Genomic DNA, 21,147 nt, shown 5'->3' with positions numbered 1-21,147 from the left:
CGGCAGTAACCGAGGCGGTAAACCCGCCTGGTTACCGCCGGACTCGTATTACCATTCCGCCTCCGTGATTCCCGGAATTTCTGGGGCATTACAACCCCGGTGTCCCGGGAATTCCGGAGGCGGAATGGTGTAAATCCCCATTCCCATTGAGTCCTATTGGACTCAATGGGAATGGGGATCATGGAAACACCGGCACCATCTCGTGATGGTGCCGGTGTTCCTCGTCCGCCTGCAGGCGGGCGGTGGTAAACCCGCCAGGTCAGACCTGGCGGGAACGCCACCTCCCGCCTGCAGGACTCGGGATCGGGCGGTCCGGAATTAACAGAGGCAGCGGGTTTACCGCCACTGTTATTTCCGGACCGCCCGACCTGTAATGAGGCCCATTGTCGACCATAAATTAGCCCAGTTATATTTTTTTTTATAGTTGAAGTGATCTGATGGAATCATGTTGTATAATTTGGTAATTAGTATTGACAAGGATCCCACATTTCATTATTTTTGATATTATATGACAGTTTTTATAATGTAATGGTTTAAATTTTTAAATGTGAAGGGTGTATTAATCTAAGAAGCATGGTGAATCATTCTGCTATGTCATTACACTTCTGGCACTTTATCAATCCAGGATTTGTAATTTGTACATGTGTAATCAGCGGATGTGGGAAGTCATGACCAACCTAACTCTGCATGCTCCTGTTTCTGTCCCCCATAATGCTATGTCCCTCATAATGCCATTTTCTCCAGCATGGGGTCTGGCATGGATTCACATGCTCATTCCCCGTCGTCAGGCCAGGAATCCTTTGTAAAAAAGAAAGTTTGAAAACTGCCTGTCTGCCATTAACCAATCACTGGACCCATCCAATGACAACGTCTCCATAAGTCTCACGCCCAGTGGCCATCTTCAGATTTGTACCACACTTTTAGGTGCAGGGAGTCCTCTAGAGATGCTCTTTGAGCAATTTCTTCCTATGGTGAATTTTCTATGGAAGAAATTGTCCTATTTTTGTCCAGAAACTGTCTTGTTTGTTGACCTTTGGTCAGTACCGGCAGCAGTGATCTGTTGCCGGTGAAGATTGATCGCTACATTGTTGCATCTTAGTTTTCCAGTTCACAAGGCCTAGTGAGGCCTACTTCGCGCCTCACCATGTCAGAAGAAGGCAAGAGGAGTATGTTCAGGCTCTGCTCCAGATATGGCTTGAGGAACATCTACATGGGAGACCAGTACACAACGTGCCTCTATTGTCTGCATCCGCACCATGATGAGGACCGATACAATATCCGTCAAGGTTTCCCTGCCAGGACCAAGCAGGACTTGTTACTGCAGGTTGGTGGTGTGGCTGAAAGAAGAAAGCGCTCCAGGCGCTGAATGTGGGTGTGCACAGGCTCCATCCAGGTCCGGACGACCTTTGGAGCACTCTCCATCTGGGAAGAGGTTTGGATCCGCTGAGGATGTTCATCCATAGGAGGTCTACAGAAAGGCCACACACATGCTCTCCTTAGCCTTCCCCATCCACGGTAAGCATGCTGATGGGTGGTGCATCTTCGGAGAGACTGTCCCTGTCTTCCAAGCATGGCCCAACATCGAAGGATAGGCCAAGGAAACATACCCGTAAGGAAGGCACTGAAAGTCCCCATCGACGCCTACGTCCACAACTTCACCAGTGGCGACACAGTCAGCGCCTCACAAACAGAGGCCCCCATCGGCGAGACCGCCGTCTACCATGGCTCTGATGACCAGGACCCCGTTGACATCTGCCCCGTCGATGACCATTGCTGCAGCCCCGTCGACGATCCCGTCGACGACAGTTCTATCGACGACCATGGCAAAGTCAACAGGATTTGTCAGTGAGGGTTTCACTGCCTTCCCGGGCCATGACTACGACCGCTCCGTACATGACCGCCTCAACCATGACTACTCAGTCTGTGCAAGGCCTGAATTAGTTTTTAAAAATTGATCAGTAGAATTTGCTAATTAAAATGTTTTTGATTAGCAAATGAACTTATTTGATTAGCAATTTTGTACTAATATTTATTTTCATCAGAATTAGTTGTACCCCAAGACATAGAATTATCAAGAATGCTGAAATGATTTGTATGTACCTTTGAAGTATAACATTAGTGCAATGTCTGTAAAATGTGAAGGTTCGCTACGTGAATGGCCAAACAAATAAATGATAAAGAAAGCTCTAAAAACATTTTTCAGTTCAATGTTGTGTGGCTGGGTCATGCAGTCAGTGTTGCAGCACAGTGCTGTGTCCTTCATAATGTTAACAAGACATCAATAAAGACTCAATAGTTTGTGCATGTTCAATTTTTATTTTATTATATCAAGTTACATATAGCTAGTGTTTGGCATAAACGGTCACAAGCAACTTTACTGGTTGGTTTAAAATTGGGATTTCTTTTTTAAAGGAATGTTTAGGACTAAATCTGTTTCTTGAGACCTGCTTGGTGTGCATCTGTCCTTTTGGGAGAGCTAGACCATAAGTTATCATCGGCAACACCAGGACGTCTTGGTTTCATGCCAAAAAATAAATAAACAGCCTTTTTGGATTTGAACTCTGCAGGAGAAGGCCCCTGCTTCTTAATAAGAATGAGTGTTTTTCTACAATCTCTTCTGAAGGGGATGCCCTCTGGTCAGTTTTAACTTTGTTCATGCAGGAAAAGCAGCGTTCTACAACTGCAATGGACACAGGGAAAACCCTTAAGATGTTTATAAGCTTCACATGCTGGGGATATGAGGTGCCATAGAGGGTTGCCAGTTTCACACAGATCTCCTTTGGTGACAGTTTACAAATGCTGTTTTGGGCAAATACTTTAGACTCTTGTCACTGAGACAGAATTGTTCCAGGACTTACTACTGAAAAATTGCAGTCAACAATTGAATCAGAAAAGTGTTTTGCCACTCTAATAATTTCATTATTTCCATATTTTTCCAACTCGGATGGCCATAACACGTTCACACAGTTATAGATACTGTCCTCAGTAAAAGACAATCTATCTTCACAAGATTTGTCAATGTTTGTGACATATTTTGTACACTGTTGCTTGAAACATTTTTGAACTTGTGCACTCACGTGTGTTAGTTGGACCCCCACGATAGGAAACAGACTTGCAGGTTCCAGACAATAATTTATTTGCCTCAAGGCCCCGTTTCAGGTTCTACCATTCCACTATTTCAGGCTACAGTCACCAGAGACGCCTCTTTGGACGGATGGGGGGCGCACACCGGACAGTCCCACACCAGAGGCCTCTGGCTTCCGGAGTAGAAGGTTCTACACATCAATGTTCTGGAGCAGTAGGCTGTGTTATGGGCCCTCGAGTACAACTCATCCCAGTCATAAAGACGAGTTAAGTGGAAGGCAGTTGTTGAATTACCAATGTGACCAATGTGAAAGGTGTCTACAATCAATAACCAACAACCATGTGAGGGCAGTAACGTGCATGAAGACTGTAATTCGTCCTATTCACGAGGACTAAGGATAATTAACTGCCATTGTGAAGAGCTAGCACCAAATAACCCCAAACAGGTAATGGAAAGGGACTGGAGTCAAATACCCTGGGAGGAAGGGATAAGATCTCTTAAGCCAAGGGAGAAAGAGTGGAAAAAGCACGACCCAAAGCCTTGTCTTGAAAACTATGGTATACTAGTGCTAAGAGAGTCCAAGAATAGAAGAGAAGGGACTAAAGAAGGATTCCAGCAGAGAGGAATTGTACAAGGTATCAAAACCCATACAATCTAACCAAGGGGGAATTGAGAGACTATAAAAGAAGAGACAAGAGTGTGAATAGTATGTAATGACATGCTGCCCACAGCATATCCTAAAAGAAAGCACACAGCACAGAATTGCTGTTCAAGAGTTAAAAGAGCTCCTGCAGGAAATATCCAGGGGTTTACTGAAGAAGAGAAAAGAAAGTGAACAGGTGAAAGAGAAACATTTCATTCAGAGTCTATTGAAGAAACCGTCAACCCAAGAGAATAAGGATCTTCTTTTGGGTGAGTTCAAGTTCTTTAACTTAGTGGTAGAGTTAGGTTAGGCCGTAGACATTTTTACTTTGGGACTTCCTGGCGACTAACAAGCACCCTTAGTTCTTTTAGGTAAGGTAAGGAGAACCTTACCTTAGGAGATAAAGAAAGTTAGGCCTCATCTATATAATTTAATAAAAACACCAAAATGTCCTTAAAGTGTCTGCCCCTTCTTCCGACCCGTCACACAAGCGACACCTCACTGACAATGAACACTGAGCCGGAAACATGTCTAGGGTTTATTGTCCCGTGCAGGAGGGATGGGTAATAGCAGTTCAGACCAAGCATGATTTGCATATGGTCTTCACACTACTATAATGGTATGGCAGGCTGAAAAATGATTCTTTTGGGTTGCCTAGACTAACGCTAGTTTGTTATTGATTCAAAACCTTCAATTCGACCACCTTGAGTTCTGTGTTTGGATCAGTGGAATGAGTCGGTGGAATTAGTCATACTCAGAATAATTTACCGACGCCTGACCTCCAGGTACCACCGGCTCATTCCGAGTCCAGCGGCCGGGAAGTCTGGCGCCGGTAAATTGTTTATCCCCATTCCCATAGCATCCTATGGGACTCTATGGGAGTGGGGACACGGGAGCACCGGCACGTGGAGGGTCTTTCTACCGTGGCCGCTGAGCCCGTCAGGGTCAGCCTGTTGGGGACAGCGGCTCCGTCAGGCAGACTTGTAGTTTGCCGGTCCGGAAACAAGGGTGCCAGTGAGCTTACCGGCACCCTTGTTTCCGGACCGGCAAACTTATAATGAGGCCTATTTTATCCATCAGAAAAATACATTGCAAGTAAGTAATTTGTTTTAAACATGCCCTCCAGATGTGTAAACCCTAAATTGGAGAAATTCTGAAAATAATAACCTTATTTTGCTTTTGTAGGGGAAATGGTGCGGCAGGCAAGAGTATTAGCCCAAGCTACTTCAGATCTTGTCAATGCAATGCGGTCAGATGCAGAGGCAGACATCGACATGGACAATTCTAAAAAACTGTTGGCTGCTGCAAAACTTCTGGCAGATTCTACGGCGCGGATGGTGGAAGCAGCAAAGGTATTTGCACGTATGAACCAAGAGAAATTGTCACTTTTATGTAGGCCTCAAATGTGGTGCTTGGTGTTACATGTTGTGTGTGTCCACACTGACTCCTCAGAAATGCAAACTTGTGCATGTGCTTTTACAAACAGGCTTGCCACTAAGGAGAACTGTAACAGGCTACAACTATTGGCAGTCACAAAAGTAACTCGAGAAGTCTAAAATTAATTTTAAAATGAAATTGTATTGCTTTTATAAAATCTACTCTTATCAAATGCACTCCCAGTTTGCACATTGTAGTACAGTGTCTAGCAGCAAGTTTCACCCATTCAACGTGTTCTGTCTACTTCTATTTTAAGTAAGAGGAACAACCTTTTTCGCGAGTCTTGAAATTTAGTTTTTACAAAGGACCACCTTTCAGGGCTGAAAAAGAGGAGGATGGCTTGTGCTTTATAATGCTTACAGATATTTGTTGTAAGTGGGATTCCATCCCTCTGCTCAAGTTAAGTTGTAACGGCAGGTTTATTCAAATAATGAAGTAGGCCATTATAAGATCTGAAAACCAAATTTCAGCTCCACTCCTGGTCAGTCCTCCAACAGTCTTTGGCCAACTGCCTCCCATGGAGCCCTCATCAGCCATGTCCCCATGTATGACACACCAGCCAATCTCCCGGCTGCTGATGAAATCAGTAAGTGGCTATTGTTTGGGATGTCTGATGCTTTATCAAGCCCTAACCATCTGATTTCAATGTTTCTATTTTAATCTTTTTTGCTTCTTGCACTAGTTTCAGCGCTACATGACTTTTAGGGTGCAGATTTGCCTCCCAGCTTTCGTTTATATAATGTGAGGTTTCCTAAATACACTGTGCATAGTTTATACTTTATTTTCTTATTGAAGCAGGGGATTTCTATTTTATAGGAGACTTGCAATTCTCTCGTAATAGCCATGACAAAAGAGGGAAAATTATTGGGCTGCTGCAGGCAGGTTGACCTGGTTTCTCCTTGTGTTTTCTTCTCCCAGACATGTGCGCACCTGTCCCCAATCTGCTGATAAAACAGTTAAAATCTTTTCAACCCCCTGCTATGCTTTTAACCCGTGAAAGTAGCTTGTGTGGTGACCAAGTAGCGTGACAGATGCAGCTGGACAAAGTGATAACACAAGAGGGTACTGGTTCTAAAAGATTTATTGTAATTTTAGTCAGGATTTCTAGGTAGGGGTTGAGCTAGAACTAAAAGTGGATTACTGTAATAAAGTGAATGGTAGTAGGATAACCAATAAGGTGAAGGGTAACTGGTGCCCCTGCACACATTCACTATAAGTGAAGAGACCTCTAACTTGGTGGCAACAACATGTTTCCAAACTTAATCTTATAAGTAGTTCAGCCCTTTGGTTGATCCTAAGTTACAACTGAAAAGTAACAGTTGTCACATAAAATCCAAATCTAGTTTAAAGTATTTTTCAATCTATTCTAGGCTAGTAAAAATCTGTGGGGTCCTTGTCTTTGTTCTCCTTAATCGTCCTTTGGTACAACACCCAGGTTAGGCTAGCCCATTGGACACTGGGATAAAGTGTTTAGTTTACTATCTGCTTCCTTTATTTGGATACTGGTACATTGTTCCCCTCTCACGTGTTTAACTTCTGTTCTGTCATAGTGCCTGACTCACTCTATAGCACCTTCTCTGTTCGTTACTGGGATATAGTACCCAGTTGTCTCATTCTTTAATTTCTACACTTCCTTGTGGTTACTATCAGAAAACCTCTCCTTGCCCTCCATTTCTCAACTGGGATTTCTTCTTCAGTGAATAGGTTGGGGTTGCTGTAGCATTGCCTTTCACGTTTTGCTGGTTCTGAACGGTGGGTTTCCTATCACACTGGTTTTCCCAGTTTTTCTCTGGGTCATAGGTCATTGGTGCAGTGCCTCTCCTGGCTCTCCAGTTCCCCACAATTGGCTGGTTGTTTTGGCCCCTTCCGGGGTCAGCAGTCGCTGGTGAAGCACCTCTCCTGGTTCTCTGGTTCCCCAATGTGACGGGGTTAGGGTCTTGACCCTGTCAGGCGGGATAGGGACCACTTCCAACCTGGTTTAGGTGGCTTACTATGGTGAATGCCACAGCCAATCCTACCTCAGAGGCGGGGTGAGGGAGCTGGGAGGGTTCCAATTCCTGAACCCCCTACATGTGCCTTGATTGTTGACACTGGTATGACTGTCAGCCGCTCACTACCTTGCACCCTAAATTCTGGCCAGTTTTCCTTATTGAATTTTTAGAACTACAAGAACTGCAATGGAACGTGGTAATGGAAGAGTACAGCAGTCTGGGGAGGGCTACTTATGACTCCAAAACAGATTCTGACACTCAGGTGCCGGACAATCACCAAAGAGAAAAGCACAACTCACTGTGGCGAAGAGCATGCGGAACACTGAACCGACACTCAACGTGAGAAACAACAGAGACTGCTCAATCTGCTATGCATGGAGAAGGGGCGGAGCTAAACATTACTTGACAAACCTTTGCACTGTGATAACCCAATCCAGAGGAAGCAAATGGGAACAAATTGGGCCCTAGAGTTCAGTGGGATGCGGATCCAGTGGGGAGAGAAGGCAGAAAGGAGAAACGGGAAAGAATGGGTATAAAAGGCCCAAAGAATCAAGACAGTGTGGAACGTGTTCGAGTGATGGCAGGAAGTGTGAAGGTTGACCATGAGATCAGATGGAAGGAGGAGCAGAGTGTTGAGGAGTCTATGGAGGAGTTTGATAAAGAGTGCAGTTGAAGAATTGAGAGTGAGAGAGCGCGGAACCTAGTAGAAAGATTGAAGGTGTGATTGGCAGAGAAAGAGTGGTTTTAGAGAAGGTTGCAAGACGTAGTAAGAGGTAGAGTGAGAGTGTAGCGGTAGAAGGGGGAGGAAAAGAGAGGTGTGCATGGTAGAGGGAGAGAGGTAGACGTTGTAGAGGTAGGAGAGAGTAATTCATCTTATGTAGCAAGCTTAATACCGGAGACCAGTCTCTAAGTGCGGGACCAGGATTCGACCTTTGTTGCTCTCCATTGTCTTGCTTCCAAGACAAACACATTGCCCCTGAGCTATCCTCCCGGCCTGAGTAGTCTGTGGAGGTGGGAAGTGGTGGAGATAGAGGAGTGTGGGAAAATCAAAGGAAAAGAGGATGAAAGAGGTGGCAGTAGAAAGGAGATGGGAGGCGATGGAGTGAGACAATCTGAGCCATAGGAGTGGAGAGAAGATGGTGGTAGAGGGGAGATTGAATAAGGGAGAAAGATATAAAGAGTAAGGCAACAAGATCAGGAAGGGGAGTGAGAGAGAGAGAGAGAGAGAGAGAGAGAGAGAGAGAAAAGGAGTCTTAGCGAATACAGCCACCATCTTCAACATCATTAATACCAGCTTTGTAGGAATGCTAGCATCCTTAGGAAACTGCATAGGGAGTAAGATAGATAAGGCCTTGGCCTTTAGGCTCTCCCTTGATAAAGAGGCTTTATTAGTCAGCAGGTGTCAGCGAGCTTTACAATTCACATTAACCTTGGGTGACCAGGAGGCCTGGGTTAGGGTGTAGGGGAACCACTGGAGGTTGAGGGACCTGTCAGGGAAACCCATTAGACAAGTTGATCTGCTGTCTCATCAACCCACATGTTGTAATCAATAAGAAGTCTTGAACCACCCATCGGATTCTTGACATTTTTAAGGCCATCTGTGACAACACTGTGGGCTTTCGCGTAGACCAACTGACAATTTTCTGCTCTCCAGCATCAATGGCGTTCTCCTCTGTACTGGGGTCTCGGGCATATGTGATGAATCCTGTGGAGTGTGAGAAACCTGAAGGTGTCTCACTTACTAGTTCCCAGGGATCTGTCATCCAGGTGGCCAGGACACGGCCATCGCTATTGGATCCAGTTTCTGTGGGTGGCGAAGTGTGGGAGGATCACCTGGATGGGGTGGGGGGTATTTGGGGAGTGGAAGTGGGACGCCAACAGGTGAGATGCAGTATACCCCTTCTTATAACACCTTTTCCCCATCGTACCCCGTAGGATACTTAGACACTCAACCCCCCCGACCCCTGCTTTTCTGACAAAAACTCTTTCGCACACCACGAAAGAAGACGGAAAACCACCAACACTGTTTACCTGACATGTCCCATCATAAGGGTCGGGCAAAGGCAGGCAATTGACCCGAATCACACACACCTGACAGCCCTTTCCCTTCCCCACAGGGATAAAAGGTGGAGCACGATAGCACAATATGAGCAAGGCAGCCGCACCACGAGAGAGCTAACTCAGCACGGCAGTTCAAGAGGAGGAGAAAGACAGCGCAAATCGAGAGGGTGAAAAGGAGAGAAGCAACCTTGCCCTTTCCAAGCCAGGTCCATGAAACCTCCACAGAAGGAATCATAAGACCGCAAACAATAGCAAGCGTGTGTTGCAGCAGATGTCAACGGTACACAGGCCCTCCTCCTCTGATAACCAATCTGGGGAGAGATGCTTGCCATTGTGGTACTGGCCTTGACTCCAGAGACAAGAAAGGCCAAGCCATTCGTCACAGCCGGTGAGTCGAGGCGAGAGCTGATAAGAAACCGAACTGTATTGACAAAAGTAGCAAGCAGCTAATTGGAGAAAGTACAAAGAGCTGTTGATACGAAAGGGGAAAACCAGCTACAGAGGAGTCAGGCACCACGTTGGTGGTCGCTTGGGAAACTCTGTGCGACTACACTGTTGTTGAAACTACCATTACCAGAAGGCCTTGGGAAAGGCGCAAAAGGGTTTGAAGTGGTCATACAGGGGTCTTGTAAAATCCTCTTTACAGTCAAAAGTCTTTGACCGGCAGATGATTGTGAAGCTATGGAAAGTGAATCCCGCATCATAAGAACTGTTCAAGAAACTGTGTGATTGATCAAATTGGCAAGACTGAACCCGACGGAGGGATGCCGATAGAGAGGGGGCGAAGCCAAAAGTCCCAATGAATAGTGTGTTGAGAAGAGTGAACCCGGCAGAGGGATGTCCACAGTGAACTGTTTAAAAAGACATTAAGACTCGTGAATCTCACAGATGAGATTGTGTTGAAAGTCCTAGTGAACCCGACGGAGGGAAGGCAAGCATTCGTGAAGGGTCTGAGCCCAGAAGAGAGGGATCCAGGGGAGAGAAGCCATCACCCCACAGACACGTGAATATAACAGAGAAATCTTTTGAATACAAGCCAGGGTGAACGTGACTGAGGGAGGCTGAGATTCGAGAGTGGTCTGAGCCCAGAAGAGGAGGACACAGGGGTGACGAGATATCACCTCAAGTACAATCAGGAAGGAACTTTTTGATTATTATTTTTAACTCATCAAACCCTCGGAAGCAAGAAACCTAACTACCGAAGGTCCTGATATTGCAAAGAACATTTGGTGGTTCTGAGCCTGGAAGAGGGGGATCCAGGGGTGAAAAGGTGTCACCCAACGTGCAAGCAGAAAGGAACCTTTTGTTTATTTTTTTGGGAATACATCAGGTCCTCGACCCCCACCTACCCCATCCTGACTTATTTGTGAACACTTCTTTCTTTCTTAGGAATCTCATCCCACACTCTTTCTTTGTATTTAGCGTAAGGATTGTCAATAGGTTTTTCTTAGTATAGGCCTTTTGATTTTGACAAGACGCCACTAGGACTGCCTTATTATTATTTGATGGTTGTAGCTTGCTCCCATCTTAGATTTAGGTTTAGATTAGGCGTTTTTCCAACCCCCACATACAGTTTTATAAACACCCTTGAACTGTTATCACTTGTGTCTGTCTTTACTGTCTCGAGTCAAATGAGAAAGCAATCAGCAAACCTTGTGGTGGCGTGACCACAAGATGGATGTGGTGGTCGGACTGGTCGGTAGATCTTTCTTCAGCAGGGGCCTGCCCTTGAAACAGCCTTCCTGCCCCCTTAGGACTTGATCCGGATCTCCTTACATTCAGGAAACTTCTCAAGACCTTCCTTTTTTCCTCCTCCTTCCCTCTCGCCTCCTCCTTCCCTCTCCCTCCGACCCCCTTGCTAATGTCCTCCTGCCACTGCTACTGGTGCCTGGTCCCCTATGTGCCTTACAGTGGCCAGGCCCCCCCCTCATCCAGTCTTTCCCAGCACCCCTTAACCAGCATGTTTCCTCGGGCACCCCTCCCTGACTAGCATAAGGGCCTGATCACGACTTGGGCGTTACCGCCGGCGCTAATAGCCCTACCGCCGAACTCCCCGGCGCTAATAGCGCCGGATCACGAGTTCGGCGGTAAAGTAATTCCCATTCCCCATTGAGCCCATTCGGGAATGCCCCATTCCCCATTGGGCTCAATGGGGAAAATTTGCGCTCTTACTGCCGGCGGATTTCCCGCCGGCGGTAATAGCGCGAATTTTCGGCGGATTTCCCCCCAGCTAAGAGCTGGGGCGAAATCCGCCGAAGTCCTGATTTGGCGTACCTTTAAATCCGGCGGTATTAGCGCTACCGCCGGATTTAAGGGTTACCGCCAAAGTCGTGATCAGGCCCTAAATCTGGTCCCGATTCCTCACACTAGTTTACCCCTACCCCTGGTTTCCCCTGGCTCTTGTCCTCTTGGGGGTCCCCTCATCACTTGCTCTGTCCCTGAGACCCCATCCCTCCTGCACTTCTACTCTCCCCTTTCCCCTACCCCAGCCTTCTGCTCTCTTTCCGGCACTTATCAGCACTGGCACGGTCCGAATGTCACAAGGCCTAGTAGGACCATCATCTGGTGGTTCTTCCCCTGTTTGAAAAACGTGTTTATAGGCGCCATACAAATGTCCAATAAATAAATAAGCCCACAGGATATCATTATGAACTAGAGAAAACTCGTCCCATTCAAAAAGATGAAAGTGTGGCACTAAAGTTGTGTTGGAAACCAATAACGAGTAACCTTGAGGGGAAAGAAAGATACTATATGATGGTGAAACCTTGTCCCATCAGTCAAGACTTTGTCAGAAATAAAAGACCAAGTCAAATCAGGAGTGAAAGAATTGGAAGAGATAGGCTGAATCAAAATAGCTGCCATTAGGTTGAGAAAGTGGGACTAAAGTCTTGTTGGAAATAAATGAGTAACCCCGAGTTGAAAGAAAGCTATTGTAGGAAGCTGAAAACTCGCCCCGGTAGTCAGGACTGGGTTATATGGAAAAGACAAATGCCAATCAAAAGCAAAACCCCAGAAAGAGAAGGGGTTATAAAAATAGCTGGAGTCCAATCAGCCAAGGAATAGACATTTGTTTTACAGAAAACATGTGATGATGCTAATCTGAGGCCTTCCTCATCACCTCCCGCAAAACTCTGAAAACTATCCTCTTCACATAAGGCCTGACACACCAGCACGAATACCTATCATATTAGTTGTAATATATGACCAAATGCTATATCTGTAACAGTACGAAGTTTTGTAGTATTCATAATGTGTTTATCATGCCTGTACCCTGTAACCAAGTTATTGCAAGTAACAGCGCCTCAGTGCCCCTGGGCTGCTTGCACGCTATATAAATATAAATAAAATACATAAATAAATAAAAAATATATAAAAAGGGGAAGGATCAGCCCAGATCATTCCTGGAGAGGAAGACTTGCGGAGAAAAGAGAAACTACAGACTGAGATGCAAGACATTTTTCAGTGGAAGGTTCCATAAACGGAGCCACAGAAAGCAAGAGAGATATGGCTTTTTAGAAGAGCTACACAAATGGATTACTGAAACTGTCTGTCCTTGGGGACAGATAACTATCCAAAGGAACTGGTGAATGAACTGGAGAGGCCGGGTGAAGACCAAGATGTTGTTCCCATCTCTCTCTAAGTTAGTTATAATGGTGGTAGGTTCAGATAGGATAGTTTGGACGGAGTACAGTTTTCTTTTTGGACTTTACAAACCTTTAGTTTCTTTAGATAGGTAGGGTATTCCCTCTAGAGATAGGGACAGCTAGGCCTTTTCTTATATTTTTCATTACACAAAACTCAATCAGGTCTTCCGTGTGTCCGACTCCTTCTTCTGCCCACCATAAATGACAGATGACAGATTCAAGATGGTCACTCTTTCAAAGGTCCTCCAGGCCCTTCAGTTCCAGGATTAGATGGTGTCATTCGATGTTCAGGATGCTCATTTTCATGTGCCCATATATCTCAAGCACAGAAAATACATGAGAATCGCCATTGGCAGTTCTCACTATCAGTTTTGAGTACTGCCTTTCTGGCTGACCTCGACCCCGAGGGACTTTACTGAGTTGATGGCACTGCTGACAGTGAATGTAAGGAGGGGAGCGATTCACATTTTTCCCTACCTAGTCGATTGCCTGATCAGAGCGCGTTCTCCTGAACAGGCTCTGGAAAATCTCAACAGCACTCTCTCCACAAATTTGGCTTCTCCCTCAATTTCAAGATGTCCCAGGTGACACCTTCTCAGAAGCTGCAATTCATTGCAGCAGTCCTGCACTCTTCCCCCGGGAATGGTTCACCTCCCGATGTGAGGGCTCAGCATGTGTTGCAGAAGGTAATGAGATTCCAGAGTGCCCAACATCTTCCAACATTAAACTTTCTGAGGTTGGTGGCACTCATGGCATCCTGCATTTTCCTGGTGCCAGAGGTCCGCCTATGGACGAGGTCCCTCCAGTGGGCCCTCAGATTCCAATGGTCACAATTCTCAGGCAGACCACTTTCAGGTCCCGAGCGAGGTCGCACATGACCTCCTGTGGTTGGTCTGCAAGGAGAATGTGATGATGGGGGAACCTGTTTGGCAACCCTGGCCAGAGATAACGATTCTTCCTGCACGGGATGGAGAGCTCACATGAGCAATCTCACTATCAGCAGACTTTGGCCCCCATCAGAATCAAGACTGCTCATAAACCTTATAGAGCTGAGGGCAATCAGACTGGCGCTGATGATCTTTTTGCCTTCCATGCAGGGGGAGATAGTCCCGCTAATGATGGACAACACAGTGAAAGTGTATTACCTCAACCAGAGAGGTGGTGTATGGTCACTATCACAGTGCAGGGAGGCAATGCAGATCTGGTATTGGGCACTGCAAAACGGAAACTCTCTTATCGGCTCTTCAACTAGGCGGAGAAGAGAACACAATGGCGGATGCTCCAAGTAGGCAAAACTCAGTCTCCCACAAAGTCCTTCTAGAGATCTTTGCCCTTTGGGCAACCCCCTAAAGTTGGTCTGTTGGCATCCAGTATCAGCAGGAAAATAAACCTGTTCTGCTCCAGGGAATTAACTCAGAGAGGAGCACTGCTGCACGCGTTCATAGTGGACTGGGACATTCCACTCCTGTATGCGTTCCCACCAGTCCCCATCATTCCTCATGTCATCAGAAGGTTGAGGAAGTTTGGAAAGTCTGTGATCTTAATTGCTCCATATTGGGCCAGGAGGGCGTGGTACTCGGACCTTCTAGACATGTCCATCGGCCCTCAAATTCTGTCTTCCCCATAGAGTGGACCTGCTCTAACAAGAGGGAGACCGTCTTCTTCACTCAGAAATAAGAACTCTGAAACCTCACTCCTGGTTTCTGCGAGGTTAAGATACAAAGATTGGGACCTCCTGGAAGACGTGATGGAGGTGTTGCTTTCAGCAAGAAGATTATCATCAAAAGCACAATGTAGCTGCCATTGGTACATGTTTTGCAGCTGGTGTAGAGCTAAAGATATTGATCCTTTTGCTTGCAATACACCTACATGGCTTTTTTATTGCTGCACCTAGCGCATCAGGTGCTGCAGGTGGCAGCTGTCAAGGGTCACCTGACAGTCACAGACAACTTTGAATTTGTTGTCTGTATCTTGCTTCATGATACCTTCACAGTGCATGTTGTGGCCTCATGTTTAGGTTTGGAGGTGGTATTTAGATCTTGGAGGTTATGTAGTTTTACACAGGGTATGTATATTATTTACATTGTATATTTTGGGTGTGGAAAGCACTCATTTCAGTCATTATGGACCTGAGGAAATGGGGAGGTCCACTGGAAACTTTGGGACTTGAGGGGGCGGGGATGTCTGTTTGAAAATGGTGGGACTTGAGGGTATGGACTGCACCTATTGGCCAACTGTGTTTTTCATTTGTTTGTCAGTCGATGGTGGTATCAGTGTAGTAATGTCGGGTGCGTTGAATGGTTGGGTCACTGTGCGTCCTTGCGGGCAAGGCGGCTCAAAGGGCGTTACTAACTGTTGATTACAGTTAGTCAAGAATTATTGCTGCTGTTGATGTTACTGTTGGTTACAGATGGTGCCCATGGGAGGTGCATGGTATTATTTGTGTCTATCTGCTGTGTGAGGTGCATGGTATGGTTTGTCAGGACTCAACTGTTGGTTATAGTTGTATGTGCCATGTGAGGTGCATGGTTACAGTGTCTGCCATGGGAGGTGCATGGTATTTTGTGTGTGGTGTTCTATTTTACTATCTGCAGTGTGAGGTGCACGGTATAGTTTGTCAGGACTCAACTGTTGGTTATAGTTGTATGTGTCATGTGAGGTGCATGGTTGTTGGAGTTTCATAGACTGTTGTTTACAGTCGGGTGTGTGAGGTACATGTTTGATGGTCAGTTACACTCAGGGTTGTGTTTGTTTTGACTTTTGGTTACAGTCAGGTGTTGTGGTTAGTTTGACTGCTGGATGCAGTCCGTTCGGTGGTGGTTGTGTAAACTGTTTACAGTGTGGTTTCTGTGGATTACCGTTTGGTGGTCCAACACTGGGTGCGGTATGGCGTGCTCAACTTCAGGGTATGCCATGTCTTACTGTTCGGGTTACTGCTGGCATTGTTCAACTGTTTGTGTTAAGGTACTTTTCTTTACAATACCATAGGACGGAGTGGAGTATGCAGAGTTTTGCATAGTAGCATGTTGCTCTTGTATCTTTTCCATCCATTTGGGGAGTATGGTATTTTCCGCTCGCTGTCATCTGCAGGTTGGGGCGTCTTCAATATGTGCGTTTCAGGTTATGGTAGTTCCATCCAACATACCTATTGTTAGTGGTGGTTCCTAACATGGTGGTGGTTCTCAACAATTTGTTGAGCCGAGGTATAGATTTTGTAAGGTGTGTGTGTGTGTTGTTTGGTGAACAGAGGAAGAGGTGTAGTAATGTGCTCGACTATACATTACTTCACTGGAAGCTGGGGTGTGGAATATTCTGCGAAATGCTGGGTGTTGGTTGAGTTAGTGTTCTGTGAGAGGCAGTTGAAGGAAGCTGACCAGATGGGCCTGTGTTTCTGCATTCGGTTTCTTGAGTCTGTATGTCGTACACTTAAACTACTGGTGCACAGCATGATGGAATACACATACAAGTAACTTACCTGTGGTCTCTACCCTGACCAGTGAAGAACCCACATCTTTTCACTCCTGCTATCTTATTCCAAACCCTTGAAGCCAAAAATGTAAGCAAATCTGGGGATGTGTCTCTGTGATGCCCTTGAGCAAATCGTTGTGACTCGCATTTGCACGTGAGCACCTGAAAGATGCTATATGAATATTTAGATTTGCTCACTTTTTAGGCTTTGGGAATCTGTTACAAAGCAGCAGGTGCAAATCTGAGATGCTCTTGCATCTCCTTACTTGTTCCAGTGACTATTTTTCATTTTTTTTTAGGAATATCTTTTTTCGGTAACTTTTCCAAAATAAAGATAACAGACATGCATGTTTTCATAAAGTAAATACAAATGCACACATGTTTAGGACTAAAGTGAAATGTAAGGCCTAGTCTACAAAACCAGTACAGAACCATTTCACCAACGGATGGAAAGAGGAATGGATTCAAAGTAAATTCAAGAATTTGTACAAAACAGGTATTGCTTTGGTTTCAGCCAATTTTCCCTTTAAAATGTTTCTCTCATACACTGCAACTTGCAGCATGAGATCCGTCCATTCCCTAATTAAAATTGGTTTCTTTTCTTTCCAATGTCGCAGAATGATTCTTCTGTTATTCACCTTGTCTAAATGATCTAATTTCTTCTGTTAGTGTTGTACAGTGATTAGGAAGGAAGGGAGTTCCATCATTGCCAGGCTTATCGTGTTGTCTCGGGGTAGTCCAGAACAGAGCACATCAACTGTCAGTCTCCCTCAAAACCTGGCCAATTGTGGACATTGTCGGAGCATGTGGTGAAGTGTGTTATGTTTTGAATTGAATCACAACTATGCTGCAGTGCAATATGGACAAGAATAATGACTCTGTATAATAAATCACAGAGAACCGGGGTAATGCGTCTGATCTTCTTTTATTTCAATACATGACTAAACTCTTGGCTGTAAGCCCGCCTCTACCATACCACGTGGGGCGCAGCCCACCAGAACAAGAACAACAGAAAGGAGACTTGGCTCCATGACAAGCGAATTGTCAATAACAATAGAAAAGAGACACAACAAAGTGTACCCCATGAAAGCACCCCCATCCAACATTGAGCAGATATAGACCTGAAGTATTTTGTATACAGGTTGGGTAACAGTAATCCATGTGAAGAATTTTGTATGTCATCAGCCAGGTATTTGCATACCTCAGACCTGTTCACCAATCCTCCAGGAACCCACTTCAGTCCTTTTCATAAATCTCTATATTCAAGTCTTTCTGACATTTCACTTTGATAACAAGCATATTGTTCTTAATGTTCCTCTCTAATAGGGAGTATTCTATAGACACACTTTCTTTGCTCCTGTGAAGTTGAGTAGATATGCTGTGTAAGGAGGACTGGTGATGGCGTCAATAGGGTGTTTGCTGTGAGAAACCTGAGGGCATTCTCACTCCTATTCCTCATGGGTCCTCTACACAGCTGGCCAGGGAAAGGCCATTGCTTTTGGATCCAGACCCTGCGGGTGGACAAGCGAGGGAGGATCACCTGGGTGGAGGGTCTGTGAGGACTGGGAGTGGGATGCCTTTAGAAGAGACATGCTATTACCTTTTTCCTACAACTGATCCACCCAACCCTTTCTCTGCCTTTATGGGGTACTTTGAGTCAACTCCCCTGATGTATGACTGTCAAAAGTACTGGGATGAAGAAGAGGCAACTAGGAGCAATGAGGACTAGGTACTTTTAACACTCTGATACTGGGAAGAGGAAGCAGCCTGCTGAGAGTAGTACAGGTCAGGCATTTCCCCTTGATGATGGTCAGGCAGGGCTAATTGTACAATCGAACCTGCAGCCTGTTAGAGAGCTGCCAGTGTTTAAAAGGTCCAATCTAGATGTAGGAAGAGGCATAGCAGGAAAGGGTTAATCAGGAGAAGCTGTGGTGTTGAAGGGGCCGCAGCGGAGAGGCCAGAAAAAGTAGAGGGAAGCTGTGTGGATGCAGCACGTCAGCGGTTCACAGGAGTGTGGCCCGGGTGCTGGGGCTCTGTGGAACCGAGCAAACATTCTGAGGAGAGCAGTGCATGGAGGCTGCCCCTTTTCGTGTTGTTCGCCGTGCTCGTTATCCTGGGGTCAGAAGCCGACCCAGGCGTTCCTGAGGGGCAAAAGAAGAGGTCCTCAAGCGAAGGACTGAAGGCCGAGAGATCTGTGCTGTGGGAACGCCGAAAGAAGCAACCAGTGAGTTTCTTTTTTAATAGAAACCCAGTGTGAGATTGTTTGAAGTTCTGCGCAGGATTACTATGTATCGGAGTGATCGTGTGTATTAGAAGGCACTTTTTCAAAGGTCTCCGAATGAAAACCTCAGTAATTCTTGAACAAATAAGAATAATAAGATTACTTTGTAGCGGAGTGGTCGCGTGTAAGTGAAGACACATTCTCAAATTCTCTGAATGCTGGGCATGCTACAAAGGCAACCTTTACAAACGTCTAACAAGGAAATGGAATAAAGGAAACCTTTTCCAATTGCCGCAGAGTTCTGTGAGTGCTATGCACATCCTAAAAACAACTTGCATAAACGTATAACTCTGAGATGGAATAAATGAAATCTTTTTCAATTGCTACGAACATCTTTGAGTGCAGGGCATGTTATTCAAGGCATTATACAGTGAAATATAAGATCAGGGTGAATCGAATGAAGAACTTTAACATCTATAAAATACATAACTGAATAAAGATAGTGCCAAATATCCTTTCAATAAATACAACTTCAGGTACAAGCACATTCTTTATGTACTGATTCTACGAGTGAACTTTAAATGCAAGTTTAACAAATACAAGGGAATTTCATACAAGTGAACCATTTATACCTTGGGCTTCGGAGTGAATAGAACTTTGGAGATGAACTTTAATAAATGTTTGAACTAGAACTTTTCATCCAAGATATCCTTTTACTAAAGTCCAACCAAATCCAAGGGGGCAAGTGTGGCACAGGTATTTCAGAAAGCTGGAAAGTATCCTTATCTACTGGAGGCAAATCCTGGGGAAGGGAGCCCCGAGGGTTAATTTGCTTTTGTAGTTGTAACTATATTATGCAACTTGGAAAAGGGAACCCTGAGTATTGGTTAACTTGACATCCGAACTTAAGGCAATCCTAAGTCTTTTATTTGAACTGCTTTATACTTGGGGAAGGGAGCTGAAAAAAAGCTGTGAGCTGAACAGAGCTCTGAACTTTATGCTGAACACTGTTTTTTTGGTTGCTGACATCCCTACACATTGTATAGATTAGTTGTGAGGGTAAGTATAGGTTTTGAACACAGATGGATTCTTAAATTGAACTTTTGGACTTTGACTTTCCTTAGTTTTGGTTTGGTAGGGAAACCCCACCATAGGATAGGGCTTTTTTTCTATCCTGACTTGTAAGTTAATAAACGTTTATTGTTTATTCAGAATCTGTTGTCTGTGTATTACTCCAAGATGCCTACACACGGCGCAATTGGGTCTGCAGGCATTTCCAAAAATCACTCCTTGGAAGGCTATATGTTCTTGCAGTAGCTTCAAATGAGTCTAGGGACCCTTCTGTATAACAAAAACATTTCATGGAGCCAAAAGAGGCTTAGCTTGGTTAGTCCCGGGTTGTCGCCCTCTCTTTTGTGAATAGCACTCCTTATTAGCTTAGTAGGATTCAAATTGGGTTGTGCTTAGAGAGTGGCCTATCCTGATAGAGAAGTCTAACATAGAGAAAGGTCTAAGCAAACGTCTTTCATATTGTATCCAGAAAGGTTGTTCTGTAACCTCTGTATTAGTTCTAGTTACTTGAGCCAGCTTGGTCGCCCAATAGTATAAATGAACATCTGGAACTTTGGGGCCTAACTGAGATATGATTCTAAGAAGGGTGCTCATATTAATTCTGGCCTTATTTCCTTACTGCTGGAAGGTCTGCAGGCTTCATGTAGGTGTATGAAGTAGCTGTGTGGTATTCTCATTGGGAGCATGGAGAATACATAGAGGATTTAAGGTAGGAAACTTGTTTTGAAAAGAGAGATTCTGCCTATTAACAAAAGAGGGGGGTGGTCCAACGCATCAGGCCTGCTTCAATATGTTCTATGGCTGTGTTTGAATTGGCCCTCAGCATGCTTTCTAAAGTGTTTCTTACCATAATCCCCAGGTGTTTAATGACGTTAGTTGTTTGTATGTTGAGATATATGAAAGATCTAGAGGGGGAGCCCTGGTCCTAATTGATGTACTTCTGTTTTATTACAGTTTATTTTATATGGTGACAGGAAGCCTTATTCTTTGTGATTGATACACTATGTGGTAAGTTGAATTATGTTTGAGTCAAGCTCATAAGGATATCATCAGTGTTAAGTAGTAGTTTAATATTCATGCCTCCCAGAGGAATGCTGGTTACCTGTGGGTGTGCTCTAAGATGGCAAACCAGGAGCTCCAGTAGTATATGGCGAAAAGGAGAGGTGATAGGGGGCAGCACTGACGTGTGCCCCTGCTCAGGTTGAATGTAGCATAGGTGGCCGACATCTCTTAATATGTGTCGTCAATAATAATAATTCAGCATTTATATAGCGCTACGAACCATCAGGTATCTAAGCGCTGCTTATTATTACCCACGGTCTGTGGTGCTCATTTATCAACCTCGAAAGGATGAAAGGCTGAGTTTGGCCCTGCCAGGATTCAAACCTGCGTCAGCAGGCTCTGCACAGATGTCAAAGCGAGCACTCTACTCACTGTGCTATCAGACCAGAATGTCAATGCTATGTGGTTTCTAACCATGCTACAAAGGTGTCCTGGAAACTAAACTCCTTTAGGAGTCTAGTGAG

The 21,147-nt window shown here is 45.1% G+C and overlaps 1 protein-coding gene across 11 annotated transcripts in view; it reads left to right on the top strand.

Annotated features, from left to right (window-relative positions):
* The window catches only part of TLN2 (talin 2), a 7,472,684-nt gene that overhangs the window by 1,780,469 nt on the left and 5,671,068 nt on the right, over window positions 1–21,147 (top strand). For all 11 annotated transcript variants that reach the window (XM_069624483.1, XM_069624482.1, XM_069624486.1 and 8 more), the window contains one exon: window positions 4,914–5,080. In XM_069624483.1, coding sequence (XP_069480584.1) covers window positions 4,914–5,080 — 167 coding nt within the window. The remainder of the gene's footprint in view (window positions 1–4,913; window positions 5,081–21,147) is intronic.

Source organism: Ambystoma mexicanum, chromosome 11 (genome assembly GCF_040938575.1).
Source record: "Ambystoma mexicanum isolate Mex_15411 chromosome 11, UKY_AmexF1_1, whole genome shotgun sequence".
In the NCBI taxonomy this organism is placed as follows: domain Eukaryota; kingdom Metazoa; phylum Chordata; class Amphibia; order Caudata; family Ambystomatidae; genus Ambystoma; species Ambystoma mexicanum.
This window is presented reverse-complemented; position numbering and strand designations above follow the sequence as displayed.